Genomic DNA, 17,677 nt, shown 5'->3' with positions numbered 1-17,677 from the left:
CCCAGCTTGGCTTCGCTACTGGAGGAGTTGTGGTTTTTTGTTGTTTGTTTTTTTTTTTCTTTTTTAAATACAAATCAGCATATTGATTTTTAAACAAACAAACAAATCCCCCCCGCACACAAGCCTGCCTCTGGGAGGGAAATAGCCAGGTGGAATCTCACTCTGTTTCCATGGACAACCCGTCCATTATCACCCAGGTGACTAACCCCAAAGAGGAGGAGATCCTGTCCTGCACTCAGGATAAAGGTGAGCTGCCTTCTCTCTTTCTTCATGTTTGTTTGTTGTTTTGGTGTTGTGTTTTTTTTTTTTCTGGAAATCACTGCTTAAAAATGCACGTAGTAACAACTTGCATTCTTCAGCGACCGTATAATCGTCTCTCTAGGCTGCTGGGAATAGAGGAGGGCTTGTTGGGTTGGTTTGGTTTTTTTTTTTTTTTGTGGGATGAAAGTATTTGCATGAAGGGCGCTGAAACTACTTGCTGAATACAGCTGAGAACTTGTTACAGTATTTAAATATTAACATTAATCAGCAGTTAGTTAAATAAAATACTTTTGCTCCTTGAGGGTCGATGAGGTAACTTCGTAACGTAGTCACTATGCAGTTAGTACCCTGCTTCAGGGAGGGGATACCTGTACTGGATGTGTTGGAAGGTTTTGGAGTCTCTGCTGAAAGTTTTAAAATTTTTTCCCCAAATTTTTTGCAAGGAAAGGTTTCCTGATTACCCTCTGCTGTCCTCTATTTCTTCATAACTAACATTTAAGAATCTGTAGCTTTCAGGTTTGTTGTTGGAGCATACTTGTGTGTCTCAGGAAGAAACATGGGCTGCTTCTAAGAGCAGGCTCTATTATACTCTGGAGATAAGTAGTTGTTGCTTTGCATAAGCCATCATACTTGTTACATTTTACTCCAAAATAAGAGGAATTCAGCTTGGCCGGAGGAGCTGCTGCTCCTCAGAAGTCTAGGTGATGATGATTGCCCTTAACCTCGTTTACTTTTGGAAGCTCAGAGGCATCTTGGGTTGTAAGTGGTTTTGTCCTTGCAGTTGGCGATGAGAAGGGGATGGGTAAGTGACAGGGTTCAAGTTCTGGGGAGTTGTGTGTGATTCTTACAGATTTTGGAAGTTATTTGGATGTCGAGTTTATGCCTTGTTACAGGCAGTGCTGGTAGAAAAGGGAGAAAGGACAGAAATTAGAAATAAAGTGTGTGGCGATGATGCCTAATAGGTATTGTAACAGACCTCCGATTGGTCTTCAGAAAATGGTAGATTGATATATCTCCCCCTAAAATTGATACCTTTAGTATCCAGAAATCTTCCAATATTGTGTGGCTCATCTTGATTCATTGGAGAAGTTGCTCCCTCTTACTTTCCAATGAAAGGCTATACGTGAAATCTCTGTTATCTCACCAGTGCTGACTGCAGAAGCGTGGAGGTAGAGTTAAAAAAGAAGACGTCAAGTTGTAAAACATAAAAAATTACGTTTTTGTTCAGTATAGGAGTGCTCACCTAACTCTTAAACACCTATCGCCTGTGAAGTGATACTTGCATAATGAGGCCTTGTTTGTCTCTAAAGATTTCTAACGTTTTCCTCTGTTTTGGTAATGTTGAGCATGGGGTATCTACAGTAAGTAAGTTGCTTTTGCTCTGCCTATGACATCTCCTCTAAGTCCTGGTTTGGAGTAGACTTACATGATACCATGATCAGATGTTGTTGGGGTCTTAATGGTCTATATAATTGTACGTACTGGAAGAGCTTCATTAATATTGTTAGGAGCTAGTTGAAATTTTAGTGTAAAAAAGCCAGTTGGGACAAGTAGAGGAAAATTTAACAGTTCAAAATAAGAGTAAGAATCCACATCAAATAATTGTCTTCAGAGTCTTTGGTACAGTGAGCTACACTGCATAGCAAAAATATGCATATAACTTGCATAACTGTGCAGTAACTTGCATAATGTGCATTGTGTTCTTGCTATTGGTTTGGTTTTGGCAGAAAATCGCAATGGTCTTAATTGCATAGCAGGGACTCTTCGGGCTGCGTGTTAGCGAGAGTGGACTGGGGGAGAGTGAAAGAAGGGTAGTTGGAGTTTGAGACAAGAGGGAACTTCACCATGATCTTAATACAGGACTTGGATTAATGTTTTTTCTGTGTGGGTTTTTGGTTTGTTTTTTTTTTTAATGTGGTTCAGGTGCATGCTTTGGATCGAGTATGTGCTCTGTGGTGAGACTCTCAAATCGCGCCAGAGCAACTTTTGCAGAAAGAGAATTGTGGGTCTGTCCATCCTCTGCTTTGGGAGGAGGGTGCTGCTTGCTCCTACCTCTTCCACTACAGGTTTTCCCACTGCTTGAGGTACAGAGCTTGTGAAAACCCGTTGTGCGACCAACCTTCCTTGCGTGGTTGCATATCGCGTCACCTAATTTTCTGTTAGATTCCTTAACAGTTTTAGCAAAGCCTTTAGGTCCGGTGAGCTACAAGAGAGCCTGAAGCTGAGATGGTTAATACAGATAGGTTCTCAGTGGGAGGCTGATGTTTCGAGTGAGTCTTCACTGCTCATTCCAGTTGAACTGAATGTATTGGTACAAAATGGCTAACAAATATGTTAAGGCATAATGAACTAACTCTTTATTTAAAGAGTACAAGAAATCTGAGCCTATCTTCTGAGTTTTTGTAATAACAGTGAATTACAACAGCACAGTACTGTGTGAGCAAAGGCTGTCCAGTTTAATGAAAACCTGCTTTTTCCTCTGAGTTTAGCATTTGACTGCAGAAATATGTTCCAGGGTACTAAGTGGCATGTAGTGGCTCTGGGAGTCAGGGTTTTCTTCGGGTTTTGGGGACCTTCTGTTGGTATTTACCATGGAAAAAAACCCAAATTATTTCTTCTTGTTAAGCTGCAGAGAAGCAGTTTTACAGTAGCTGAGCAACTGCTAAATAATGCATGTGTATACCTTCAAGTGTTTTGATTTTTTTTCCAAGATTTTTTTGAAGCTTTTAATCAGCCATGAGTGCAGCATGTAGCTTGATTTTTATTTTTTTTTTTTTAAATGTATTTCTGTTTTAAAAGGGGCTTGATGTGCAGTATATGCTCATGCCCAATTTCTCTTCTGCAGGGGAGTGTGATTGGCAAGAAACAGAGCCATTCTTTGGTTGTGGGGCGGTTAGGTTTTCGGTAAATAATATGCTTTACAAATAAAAATATCTAGATCTTTTCTTGCTAACTCAGATGTATTAAAAATTAGCTTTTGGTATAAGTGAAGCTGTGAAAACTTGTTACACAGGAGCTTATTAATACTAAGATGGAACTGTCCACATTTATTTTTAACAAATAGTAAAAAATTTTGAAGGTGGAAACAGATCTCGGTACATGAACCATTCCCTAACATGTTGCCACATGGTGGTGCACTGTATTTAGTTGTCTGTCAAAATGAAAGCTGAGCATAGAAAGTTGCTACAATCGTATTTTATTATTACTGTAATGTTTGTTCTGAAATGCCTATGGTGTTCATGCTCCTGGAGGATTTTGGTCCCTATTTGTCTCGTTAAATTGTTTCTGGGAAGTAGAAGCTTATGTTCTCCCAATTGGACATGAAACAGGTGGTTAAAAATATTTGAGCACTAGATTAATGGAGAATTTAATTTCCTGTAAGTAACAAAAATAGTAGTTCTTCACAGAAATATTTTATGTTGTGGTCATTTGACGCTTTTGGAAATTGGAAGCATTAACAAGACTTGAAATTAAGAAGGAGACGTGAGAAGGGGTTGTATCAGTAATAAATGTGAGCAACTAAGAAAAAATGTAAATAACTACAAAGAAAAACTGAAAATCTGAATTTCTGTATAATCCATTCTACAAATAAAATTAACTGTTTCTTTTATAAGGGAAGTATTAATTCTTATTTATTAGTTGAACAGTGACCTCTAACGTAAAATCTATACAGAAAAATCTATAGAAAACAGTGCAGTGCTGACAAGTCTTTGTACTGAGTGTAATGTAGAGAGAGTGGTCACAGATGGGTAATAGGCATTTAGTCCAAAGAAGTGAATTTCCCTTTTTTTACCTACATGCTTTTATTTGATCCTTACTAAGAGATGCAAAGTTTGGGCTGTTTCCATGTGCCAGGTTAATTAGTAGTGTAATAATAGTCCAGTCCTCCTTCGGGTACCAAATCCTTTAGGCTGTGGTGTTGTGTTTTCTCTCTTCAGATCCATCTTCCCTGACTTCTATAAAATTTGCCTGTCAGCTGAGCATCTATTTTCAGTTATTTAGAGTAACTGAATATTTTAGTGTCCCTACAGAAGTGTATTTTCTTCTGCAGTAAGTTATTTGAAAGAAGTCCACAGTGGAACCTAGGCCATTATTTTTTTTATTTTTTTTTTTTTTTTTAGTGAACAGTGTAATTCCCTGAGGATGTTTTTGCAAACAGGCAGATTTTTTTTGCCTTCCTTTCTTTCAAATAATATTGGAAAAAACAGCAACGAGACCAGTATTCATTATCATTTAAAATAACAAGTTCTTAAGAGCTCAAGTTAAAAACCAAAATAAGTGTCTTTAGTTGTCTTCAGTAAAAAGCATTTTGAAAATATATGAATATATTTAGAATATTCTTTTTTGCTATTATATCATCAGGATTCAGAGTACTCAAACCTTTGAAGATGAGTTAGTGTTCCCGAGGCATTGTTTCAACAAATTTTTATAATGATAACTTAAGAATTTTAACTTTCAAGTAGCATTTAAAAAAAATGGATGTGGAAACCACTCCAGCACTACATTGGAATGCGAGTTGCTTGCAGAGGGTAAAATTTTAAATCATTAACTAATGACATAGTTGTTATATGAAACTAGAGAACTGTACAGTAGGTGTTATGTTCCCGGGAGACTGTAGTAACCTGTAGTAACCCAAGATTTGATTTAGGGTAGCAGTTAACAACCTGAAGTGTACTGACAGTAATGTGAATGATAATTTGCATGAATATCTAATATTCAGTCCGTGTCCGTAAACTGCAGCATTATCATTTCTTTATAGTGCATGTCATCTCAAATTCATATTTGTTTCAATGCAGTGATTTAACTAAAGTGTTCAGAAGTTTAACATGCCTTTAAAAAACCAAAGTTGACCTACATTTTGTAAATTCAGTATTCAGAAATGCAAATAGCATTTTCTGAGATAATCGGTAAAATGCAGTGTGATCGATGCTTCATCTTTCAGAATTTAATCTGAACATTAACTCTGGATAATGGAGTTCCTTTAAAGGGATACAAAAATAAAATGCTGAGAAAGTGAAAGCTAAGAGAAATTAAACAGTTATTTGGTCAGTGTTGGTGACAGACATTGCTCCTGTTTGCGTAGTAGATAGATTTAACCGTGGGAAGCTTATTTTTCTGTTATGAAACAATTTGTGAGTTTTACTATCTTGTAAAAGTCATCATTCAAATATGAAAATGGTTGCAAATTAGCTCTAGCCTGCAATTTTTATATGTTGAATCTTAAATATTCACTCTGAAAAGCAAGTGCACCTTCATTTTCTGCTAAATTTTGGGTGGAAGAGTTGTTGGCAAATGGCCACTGTGGTTGGTGCTCAGTATAACATTTTCCATTAAAAACCCAGTTTGGGGCAATCTTGGATATGGAAATGTTAACTTGGGGAATGATTTTGTCCATTACTCAACCCTACCCAACAGAGTATTTCAGATGGATTGCTTTGAGTCATATTTTAAGTGTTTCTATCCACAAGATTTAACATTTTCCTTTTTTGTAAGAAATAGGAAAAGCAGATAAGTCTAACTCTCTACATTCTTCCTTAGTTTTTTACCCCCTGTGCGGATCAGTAGGGGAAGATGTGGCTTATCCCTCCTTCTTCTCCCTGCCTGGGGGATATATCTTGTTGGGAGAGAAGCTGATCAATGTGGATGTATGTAGGACTGGGAAGGAGCTACTATGAAGTCCTGGCTCTTGAGGGTTGCTGAGCCCAGATGGGGACTGATGGTGGGAGAGGAAATAGGTTCAGTGTCTGCTATGGGCTCCCGACCTTCTCTGACCCCATCCATCCTCGTACCACTCCTGGGCAGTGCATACTCTCACGATGAAGTTGGTGGGTCTCTGTCTGCCCAGTTGGGTGGTTGTGTGTGTTCCCTTATCCCAGTTCATAAGTATATCCAGAAAAGGGGAGGAATTTTCCAAGCTGAAATAAGAGAACAGCTGATAGAGCTAATGAGCAAGCCTATTTAGAAGTTTAAAGACCACATCTGGATTGGTGGTAAGGATTGTATACCGTTTGATTCCTCTCAGTAGTGGAGACCTGGCTGGAAAATCTAAAAAAAACACTCAGCAGCATCTCTGAAGTCTCCATGAATCTATTCTATTGAATGATACTGATGTAAGCTGTATTTTCAGTGCTCATCTTCCTGACCAGGAGGCTCAAATAGGATGACATGGTATCAGGGGGTTTAAACGCTTTGCTGAACTTCCAGAGCTTTTCTGTAAGGGGCTGCAGGCAGGCACAGAGGAAAGATGCCTTTTATGCTTTAATGTAGCTATAGACATTTTTAAGAGTTTCACATTGGAAACGTTAATCTTCTATAAATTCTACTTTTGCTGGAGTTTGATGGGGGCTTGCTTTATTTTTACCTGGAGAGATTAAGGCATAAACCAGATATAGATGTGACAAATATGGAAGGCATAACATCTAAATAGTTCGGAGTAAAAATATGTTCCACGTGGTCTACTGTGGTATAATTTTGGCCTTTTTTGTATTTCTAGAATGTTTGCTATAGGACAAAAAAAAAATATCATCGAAGTGAGTCTTACACAGTCCAATCCTTTCAGTACCAGCTACTACTGTGTAACATAGATATTAGCGGTAGGAATACCAGCTTTAGACAAATGAGCAGCGAAAGTTCTGTGTGTGGGGGTGGGCCTACATAAAGTTTTTAGGCTTTATTCAGTATGTTATCAAAATGATCGCTTGAATAAAAGTGCCACATCTTGTTTTCTTTGTACAAGATAATATGATTTGTAAAAAGAAAACACCGTTATTAGAAGTGATTGGTTGTGCTAGAAACTAGAATTCCATTATCTAGAAAATTTATTATGAGTTAAATGTGAATAAATACATCCAAGAGTTGGATTTTAAGTATGTCAGTGATTTTTAATATGATTTTTTCCTTATTTGTTTTTGCAAGGAAGAACTATTACTGTCTTCTGAATGTTTCTTAGTGTATTTAAAGATTGACAGACAGGGGCAAATAAGATACTGCAGGACATAATTTGTACAGAAAAGCAACCCCAAATGAAGGGTGCCTGATCTGTTAAATCCTACTGTGTACGTAACCTCTTAGAATGCTTATGAAAAAAAAAATCAGGTCAGTTTTGTAGGAAACAAGTATTTAATGAAGGACAACCTGAAGTTACAGTTTGTATATTGATGGTTTTGTTTAAAGTCAAGTCATCTCTGGTGACTAACTGGTCAGCTAGTTCTGTCAGTTGTTTTCTGCTACTGTTGCAGGACCTCCTTATTTTCTTGGTAGAAAATGATGTATTGATTTTTATTCACCACTGTGCTCTCCCCTACCCCCACAGCTCTCTTGCTTCCTGAGTTGTCCTCCAGGATTCCCAGCAGAATTAGCAGTAAAACTAATCTTGCCATTTCCTTGTCTGCTGTAACGAGCAGTAAAATTTTAACCTTCTTGTTTATTTGATGATTTGCAAAGCTTGGTCATCTCCTTGTTGTATAGCATTCCTCTGCTGGCCTCTGGGAGGAAGAGGGAGACATGTATCTCCAGCGCTTGGGGGTAAACACCTAACCCTAGAAAACATTTTGAGGTAGATGGATCAGTTTCCGTCTTCATAGCTGTCAGAAAAAAATTCTGCCACAATGGATGCTATTACAATGGACACATATAGAAGAATCCAGGCATGTTTCTTAAGGTATGAATTTGGTACAGAGTTGTTCTGAGCATGCAGTTAACAGTTTGCATGCACTGCTTCCTTATTTTTGTCCACAAAAACTGTTTTGTATATACTTGCCTGAATATTTACATACTTGCGTTGGTTGCTCATGAATGCATGTACGTATGGTTACCAGAAAGCTTTGGTAAAGTTCAAAATGGTGGTGTAGGTTTTGAAGTTGTATTGCAGTCTAAGGTTTGCTTGGACTGTGAAGTTGGCAATTTTTCATGTAATGGTTCAGCTAGAAGTGTTCTGCAAAGAAGTGGTCAATGGTGACACGTTCCTAGAACTTATATTTTCTTCAGCCAAGCACATTGAAAGATCTGATGTTTACTACCTGGAGAGAAAGGAACTTTTAAGATTATAAAGGATCTCAATAAACCTTCACAAAAGCCTTACAAATTAAAAAAAAAAAGCCTTATGGGTCGTCTTGTAAACTAAAACTAAAATTGGTTAAAGATATACATTAACAATTTGATGAATGCAGTGTAAAGCAAAGTATTTCAGGGAAAACACTGTAAGAAAGTATTTTACAGGGATTTTTGGTCTGAAGCTTTGACCTTTGTGTTTGTTTTGTTTTTTTAATTCTGTCCCTTGCCATATTTTGCTTTCTTGCCTTTTTTTCTTCTCATAAGTTTCTGGATTGCAACAGCTGCCTCTGTTCTCTGATGATGCTGAAGGTTAAGGGAGTCAGAGGCCCTTGGCACTGGTGGCAGTGTCCAGGAATAATTCTGGTATGAGAAGCTATAGTAGATGTTTGTGGAGTGAGATGGTGCAGTGATGAGGAACCCCGGACCATACTGCATGGATGGATTGGTGCCTGTTCAGTTGGCCAAAATGACAGAGGAGCTATCTTATAAGGAGATATGTTCTCACTGTTTCTTAAGTCCCTGGGAAGATAAAGGTCTTCATTTTATGTCTGATGCAGGATCATCACTGCTGTATAGCAGCTTTGGTTCTTAAAGCCAAGATGTTTGTATCTTTGTAACAGTTAGTTAAAAACCTTGAGTGAATGTTTTGCTGCATTTAAAGGGAGGAGGTGCATGAAAAATAACCAATAAAATAGAGTAAGTATGCTAGGACTCTCTCCACAGTACAGCACGGTTTCAGAATTAAAGATACAATAGACCTAGACCCTTTGGGTAAAAGGAAGCGTTTGCTCATGCATCGTATGGGTGACCTGCATAATCCTTGAAGATGTGGTTGCCAAGATAGTTTACTTGGAAATTTCTAAACAGGATTAACTGACAGCAATTTTCATTTATAATAATAAAAGTAATCTTATGAAGGTACGGAAAAATAATATTATAAAGGTAGTGATCATATTTCAGCATTTGAACTGTATGTCATCAGTCAGCAGGGGAAGGAAGGGGAAGATATCTTTACCTAGTGACTAACTGAACGTGTCAAGTATCTGTACTTAAAATTATCGTGAACTCTCATCAGCAGTTTTCCTGTGATGGGTTATGTGTGCTGGAGGATGTTTCTCTCTGCCAAGTCATTTGTTGGCCAGTTGCCAATTCTCATGACTTTTTATGATATGAAGCTGATTCTGTTGAGAATCAGTAAGCTGAAAATGATTTGAGAGTTTTGGAAGTGGGAGGAGGAGGTTATGTTAGTTGGGGAATTAAAAAGAGAGAAGGAAAAGAGTACTGAATGCAATCTACAGCACAATTCATTTGCTAATTACACATTGACATAAATTGAAAAGTCCCAGAAGGAAGGGGTTTACAACATAACTGTAAAACAATTTGCATCTGTGTAGAGGTCTCTGCTTATCCACAAAGGAATGAGATTTTAAGTGGATTTGTTTAATCGGGTTTATCGTGAGTACATAGTTGTGGAACTCCTTTTCCCTCACATTTCAAAATCTCATGTCTTTCTGGAAGTTTCCCTCTTCTGTTGAGATTAAAGATGTCAAGGAAGCAAGTATGGTGAAGTTTAATGGAGAATGAAAGCGAAACCTAGAAAAACCTAAGAAGTGTCCTTCTAAATTTTAGAGTGCACTGAATACTGGAATCTTTCTGGTTCCAGATTATCATGATAAAACTGACAGTTTAATGCTAACTGTGCTCTGAAGTTCAAATGCCTTTCTTTCCCGCCCCATAAGAAAGTAGAAGCACTCCAGCAAATTCATTCTGTCTGTATTGAAAAGGATGATAACAATTTAGACACACTAACTAGTATTACTACAAGGAGCATTCACTGTTAGTATTATAATAGTGTGGGTCTTATTTTCTGTTAAGTCTTTCAGACTTGTTGGTGCTCAACATCTTACCCTACAGTTGTCTCCCCTTTTTCTTTTGTAAACATGTCATGACAGGAAAAAGAATAAAAATTTGAACAAAACTGTAAGTCAAACTTGGCAGTTTTGAAACAGCAATCTGTTCAGGTCTCATTCTTGTATTTTCATTGTACTGTTACTGCAGCACTTTATTATAAATTACCAGTTTAGCATCATTCTGGCAGGCAAGTGAGCTCTGAGAGCAGTGTGAAAATGTCACTACCTCAGTTGTTTTGGTAATGATGGATTCTTTACAATGCCTTTAAGTCAAACAGTTGTTTATTTTGAACTTAATAACTAGATACTGTTCCTGTCTCCTGTTACAAATCTGTAATATTATTAATAGGAGAATGATGAGCTTTCAGACAAAACCTGCTGCAGATGTAAGAAACAACTTCAGTAGATTCCTATGGAGCAGGTGTCTTTAGGTTCATCAGTAAGATACCATTTCCATTAGATGCAGAGTAGCATTAGTAACTACAGTATCATATCTCAAGAAAAGATGAGATCAGAATAAGTTTTGCTTTATAATTTCAGTTGAAAGTGTCCTTTCAGCAGCCATCCTAAACAGAACAAACAAAACTAAGCTATTTCATTTTGCACTAATATGCTAGATTAAGCCCTGAAGTGCAAAAGTTAATGTAGACCTTGCACTATTGTTGTTCTGTTAAATACAGTTTCCACAGTGGTTGTGAATGCCTGTTGCACCAGACGTTCTGATTCTTTCCCCCATGACCCAAAAGTATTTCTTTCACCAAACTCTGTTCAAGTAACACCTGCAGTCTTCCTAAATGGTGTATCTAAAAATATTTATTGAAGCTTTGCAACATAAAAAATAATTCTTCTCTGCTCCTAAACCCAAGAAAACAAAAAAACCACCCATCCACCCTGCCACCCCCCTCCAAAAGGAAAATTCAAACAAAAAAAATCCCAGTAGGATTAGCAGGGATGTAAGGAACCAGCCTTGTGACGATGACCAAAAGGACATAGCAGTACATGATTTTTAGCAATGTAACCTGGCATTCAGTCTGTACCAAAACACACTCCCCAACCCCCTGAGAAAGTATGATGTTAGTGTATGAGGATATGCACTTGAGTAGTGCTTGTACGAAAATGTAGAAGTAACACTGGTTTTGTTTTGGAAGTGTCTTCAATGGGCACTAAAGAAAGATAAGAGTAAAATACAGCTGGGTTGACTCATCACAGAATATGCTGAGATAGTCTATATTCAACATGTTAAAGTTAATACCTGTTTAGTTTAGGCTTTGTTTATCCTTAGTGCTATGGATAGGCAGATGTTGAAATTCACTTCAAATGATTATAAAAGTCCATAGATAGAAGATTTTTTTTTTCCAGCAAACAGAAATGCACTTACTACTTTTTAATACTTACAGATTTTTATTTTTTTTTCCTTTGCTGATATGCAATGTTGAAGTAAAATATTTCTATTGTCCACTTTAAATTACCAGTTGGAGTCAAGGTGGGAAAACAAAACCAGAAATCTATGATGGTGTGTTTAAGCTATTTTCAAGTAATTGCCGGCCCAATACATGCTGCTCTTATATTGTGAAGATGATTTCTTAAGTCCCGCTGTAGGTGGTCTTTGTATGATAGCCTTCAAGTAACACAAGTGGCTTTATCTTCTCTTCTGCTGATCAGGTCAGTAAAGATTTCTGGTTTGGATGATTATGACAGCATTGAATGGATAATAATTCTGACTGGAAAACAGGTTGTTAACAGGTTTCACCTTTTCAGTAGCTGTTTAAGCAATATTCAGCTAGCTGGCTGTTAAGTATTTTACAGGAGTAAACAGGCTTTCTTGCTTTAATTAAGACCATATGTGTACAGCAACTGTGTTTGTCTGGGAATCTCTATCCTGTATTTTCAGTTAAATAGCTAATAAAATGTTGCAGTTGTGGATTGGACTACCAAATCCAATAGGCAGATGTCTTTGAAAACAGTTTTGGTTTTGCTTTCTATTTCGTCATACAAAGCAATGAGGTTTGATGGTCTTGTGCTGTAACAAAATAAACAATATTTTCCTAATGTGTTAAAGCTACTGTTGGGACCCAGTATTCAGAAACACTTTTTTTAAATCTCAGGTTTACTAAGTGGCAAAACATCTATAGATTCTTGTGTTTTCTTTGCAAAGTCTTCATGAGTTAACTTCTCTGTAAACAGTTGTCTTGGATGTTAAATAATAGTAAAAATGGATTGAGCAAGAGTCGATTATGAACATACTAAATTCTTGATTTGTGTTCTAGTGAAAGGGAGCATCAGGTATTTACTAGAAGAAGTTACTCTTTAGTTCTAGAAAAAATTAAAACATATAAACTGAATAAAGGACTCTAATGCTTAACCTGGAGATGCTTCTTCAGCAGCGTTTGAGTAAAGCTGACCCTTCCCTCTGGAAAACATCACATCTATTCATATCACTTCCCAGAGGCTAAATGCAGTCCTTGGAACACTCACAGGAAATAATACCAATGTGCTTCTAAACCATGACCCGCCTTTTGGTCAAAGTGGCCAAATATGCCACTTCTGTTGATTACTGGGTGGACCACATACAGTTATTCTTGCCCCATGTAGAGCTGGGAGGTGCCAGGAGATGTGCCAGGGTCTCTGCATTCACTGCCCATCACTAACTCCCCTCCCCGCTGCCTGGGGTTGTTTAGCCATGTTTATTCACAGCCGCCACCTGTATATTGATTTCAGTGGTTTGGTCCTTTTTGAGCAAAAGCTGAGCCACATTTTCTGTTTTCCCTCAGCTGAGGATGCGTGACTGGAAGAGATGGTGTGCTGCTAATCTTTGATGCTGTTAGATTGGCAGTTATTTTCTTAGAAACAAGGCTTTCTGCTGTCACTTGTATTTTAAGTATGGTTATTTGTTGTGCTTGGAGGAGTCCTAAATAATGCAATACTTAAATATCTGGTAGAACATTTTCAGTCAAGTACTTGAGCTGTTGCTAGCAATGTTGGGAATGCTTTCATGTCTGAAAGATGGAAACGTTGCTGTGCCTTACCAGGTGGTCAGGAACGGGAGAATTTTTCTTCCTTTGGTTGATGAAGTTAGAGGTCAGGGCATCTCCCATTTTGTTCAATGTGTTAGAATATTTTTCTGTTTCATTGATAAAACAATCTTTGATGCTCAATAAAAATTTAACATGTGGCTTTGTTATGTGTGCCAGTGAATAAAGTGGGTTTGTTTTCATAATTGGTGGAGGAAAGGCAGGCACTTGTAGGATGCAGTTCACTGCACTCATGTAGTTGTCTGCTTTAGGATGATATGAATCATGTCCTGGAGACTCCATTAACAGTAAAGGAAGCATGCACAGTTTTTCACTGACCTCTGTGCTTGGTTGTGTGCAAAGATAGGTTGAATGGCGTTCAAAATCCTAATTTGACAATTTTGTCATCAGCTTCACACGCTCTACTTGCTGCACTGGTGTTTGGCTGCACTGAAATGTAACCAGGGATACGGACTTGCAGAGTCCCACCGTTTATCTTTAGCTTCTCCACAGAGGAGGAGCAGAAGAAGAGGGAAGAACTTGGCAAAAAAATTTCAGTGGTTGTTGGTGGTGTTCTGCTTCTCTAAGTTTAGCAGTGTTGGGGGTGGTTGTTAAAACAGGCTTTCAGATTTTGAAACCCTCTGTTCTGAGCAGGGTTAGGTAACGTGATGCTTCAGCATGCTGGAAGTCCATCTATGCTGCAGCTCCCAAAGCCAAAATACCTGGATGAATTTAATCAGTAATTCAGTAAAAATGGAAGAGATTTTAAAACTTTCCCTGTTGCAGACAGGAATTGCATAGTTTGCTCCCTGACAAACTTCAGGCAGAATATTTAAATTGTGATTTGTGGAAGTTTCATGTCACACTGAAGTCATATCGCTTTACTCATAGAGGCAAACCTGATCTCAGCATCAGCAGGGGCTTGTTGTTTTGCCACTGTAGAGAAACTTCTTGTGTCTGTTACGCAGGCAGGAGAACAATATAGAGGGTTATGGAAAGGTTGCATTATTCCAGGGGCCTTTCTGACGGTTTTCACAGTTTCTATAGGATGTTAACAAATCTCCCATTGCAAAAAGCTGCAACTGAATTTAATAAAATATCACCTCTTCTAATTCCTTCCCTGATGGATTTTGTCAGCTGGCTTCCTGAGTGAGTACCAACACTTTTATATGCTTACTCTTCAGCATTTCCACAAAACCTGTTTTAATTGTCTGTTTCTGAATTAAATAAGTATACTTGTAAGATCATGGTCCCTTGCAAAATTGTTTATGAAAAGTCTTTGTAAGAAACTTTTAGTTCCCTGCTCTTCTGAAGTTTCCAGCATTGAAGAAAAATCAATACTCAGTTATGGAAAGGGAAGGGGATTAATCTGGGATGATTGCTAACATTGGCTATAGAAGGAAATGGGATGCTGTTGTGGAAGGAAGGGGAGACATCACACGTACATGAATATTTTGAGTGGATTCTTTCTGGATTCATCTAGTATACTTCTTGATAGTCCTGCTAGGGGAGAAAAAAAAGAGATCCGAAGTCTGCATCCCATTAAAAGAATTTATATACTTCTCTTTTAACATTTATATTTAGGAAGCATAAATATACTGCACTCACAGCAAAATTGAATTTTCACATCTCTTTAGAACTAAGACTGTTTATATTTTTTTATAAATTTCACTTGATTTACACTTTCAGTGATTTGGGTCATGGCTTGAGGTTGCTTTCATAAGTGGAGGAAAAGACGATAGCGATAGAGAAGCCTTTGCAGAGCTGCTTGGCCATGCCTGGAATGGGGGGAGTCTGGCCAGTACTCTGCTTGCAGGTCTTCCATCTTCCTAGTACCCATCTTCCTCCTTTTGTGAACTTAAAGCTGTAATATCTTGTCTCATCCTGTAGGTATGCGTGGCTTGGCACCTGTACAGGACTTTGTGTGAGCTTAAGCTCTAGTTCAAGGGGAGGCGTTTTAATGCAGGTACTTGCTATATGTTTTAGGTTGGGGGGAGTGTGAGTTTACAGCCACCTTTTAAACTTCTGAAATTCTACTTTAAGACTGGATTAAATAATTTTGTAAGCTCAGCTGTATGCTCAATGGTACGACTTTAATGGTGCTGGTCTGTGATACTAAGGATAAAATTTAGCTCACTGCTGGAGCTTGAAACAGATTCATGATGAAAGTTCATAATTTAGTAAATATTTACAAGGCATTTAGCAATTAGTCAGATGCTAACACTTTTCACCCTTTTTCTGTGATGAGTGATTAGCAAGATGGAATTTTTATTTCCCCTGGCAGGCTATAGAGCATTGCTTGCTCTACCTCTACTATTAATGTCCCAGAAAGTAATTTAAGGGAATGAGGATGCCTGAATAGTAAGGATCTGGAGAAAGAAGATAGACTGATATTTCTAGGATAAACAGAAGACTGAGAAGAAGGAGAATAAGGTAGCTAACATAAAACTGGAGGAAAGATGGATGAAAGCTTTTAAAGAACTCAGTGTGATGTAAATGTCAGCTTAAAAAAAATTACCTTTCAGATATCACACAAGCCATTTTTAGGTTTTCTTATTTGGCAATATAGTTTTTCAATATAAAAATACTAAGCTTTAATTTTCTACTACATAAAAGAATTTAAAAGAAAAACTGTATTATTCATACAAGACAGGCAGGCTATTGTTAGAAAAGGATTTATTTTTTTTTAAGAAGTTTTTTTTTTAACCTATGAGTGGCATTTCAGCCATCATAAATACTTGTGTATAATTCTTTAAATAACTGAGAGGTAGATGTGTGTACAGGAGCACAAACTATATGTAGATACCTATTATTCAGCTTCAGGTAACAGAGTTTGTTATTGTGATAGTTGGTCTCCAGGTTCACAGCACTCTACGGTAACTCATATTGGAAGGGACAGCTCAAATCAGGGCTGAGGACAGTCAGAGTTGTCCAGTCATGTTTTGAATATCAGCAAGGATGGAGATTTTGCAGCCGGTCTGGGACCTTTTACTAATGTTTGACCACTGTAATTCGTAATATTTAGGAGGAATTTATTCTGCTGCAACTTGGATCTGTTGCCTCTTCTACTATTCCTGTGTGTACCTCCAAGAGTCTCACTTCATCTTCTCTGTAACCTCCCCCTAGGTGGCTGTATCTGCTTAAACTGTTAATCTAGATGTACAAAGGAATAATAAAAAGCTTACTTGTGCAGTGTTTCCCTCTCCCTCAAGCAGTTCTCTGTTCACTTAAGTATAATTCATCTGCCAAGAGCTTTCTCTTCCATTAAGTTTGTAATAATTTCCATTCTGTTCTCTCAACTACCTTGACTGTATTTTTTCATGAAGATAGGAAGATACTGTAGCTACAGGTTCCTCACTTTATGAAATAATGTGATTTTTGTCATGGTCTGATATACTCATCTAAGCCATTTTTTGGTTTAGCATAATCACATGTTGAAAGTACTCATCCTACTGTCCCTACACAGCTTTTAAAATTTTCTAAACAAAATCCCTTTTTCAACAAAGTAATACTATCTGTCAAAAGACCTGCAAAATTGTTAAGTCAGTTAAGAAAACGGAAGCTGAGTACTTTTGAAAGGGATGCTCCTCTTTTCCATTACTCTTGTTGAGGATTTGACACGCCGGTTCTTGAGACACTGTACCCAAGTTATTAAGTGCTTCAGTAAATACATGCTATTAATCCATTAACTTTGTTTAATTGCCCAATGACATATCCAGATAAATTATTTGGATAAGGGTGAAGACAAAGGCAGAATCAGGTTTGCAAACACTAGTGCTTTTATGTCCATGTGTTGGACAGGGTTGTATGTCTGACCTGTAGTTAACATCCCCTTGCCCCCTACATGCCCCTTTTAATTGGGTGGATTTTCTCACAAGAGAGAAGATGGGAATGGGTGGTCTGTGGCAAAGAGTTCTGACAGTTTTGGCAGATCATGTAATTGTGGCTTTACATCTTGAACATGTTAAGGTAGGTACTGTTGTGTGTGAGGGTGATAGTTACAGCGTAAAAGTAAGGAAATGGAAGGCACACTTTCACAGTGTTATAGTGCTTATATCTTCATTACAGTAAAAGCCAAAACAGTTAGAAAGCATGGTCTCTCTGGAAAATGAGAAACAGGTAAGCTCAAGAGATGCTGTTGCATTGGTTCCTATTTCAAACAGAGCAACAGCATGTGCTTTCTTCAAAGCAAACAAAACTCTAAAAATGAAGAAGGGAAAAAGGTAGGGGGGATGACACTCAAACCCTTTTGTGGCTTTTTTTTATCCACTTTGAGGACACCCTACAGATTACCTAGAGATGCTTAGCTATGGCTGTAGACAAACTGTTTTTTCTGAATATGTATTTCTGTGAAGGTAATAGTGGTATCGTCTCACCTTTTTGAAGATGGGAAGGGAAACAGTGAGATGTTGTTGATGTTGTTATTGTTATGTGTTTTTTCAC

The 17,677-nt window shown here is 37.7% G+C and overlaps 1 protein-coding gene and 1 long non-coding RNA gene across 5 annotated transcripts in view; both read left to right on the top strand.

The window, feature by feature from the left end:
- Positions 1-30: 30 nt before the first annotated feature.
- Positions 31-17,677, top strand: part of CTDSPL (CTD small phosphatase like) — an 82,749-nt gene continuing 65,102 nt past the window's right edge. For all 4 annotated transcript variants that reach the window (XM_026841892.1, XM_026841890.1, XM_026841889.1 and 1 more), the window contains exon 1: positions 31-246. In XM_026841892.1, coding sequence (XP_026697693.1) covers positions 171-246 — 76 coding nt within the window. In that variant the 5' untranslated portion in view covers positions 31-170. The remainder of the gene's footprint in view (positions 247-17,677) is intronic.
- LOC113476385 lies at positions 11,390-11,789 on the top strand. Its single transcript, XR_003397719.1, has 2 exons — positions 11,390-11,504; positions 11,702-11,789. It is a non-coding gene; the product is annotated as an uncharacterized LOC113476385 (long non-coding RNA).

This window comes from Athene cunicularia (genome assembly GCF_003259725.1).
Source record: "Athene cunicularia isolate RWA chromosome 2 unlocalized genomic scaffold, athCun1 chr2_part1, whole genome shotgun sequence".
NCBI classification, from domain to species: Eukaryota; Metazoa; Chordata; class Aves; order Strigiformes; family Strigidae; genus Athene; species Athene cunicularia.
Note: the sequence above shows the minus strand (reverse complement) of the source record. Positions and strands in the feature narration are given on the sequence as shown.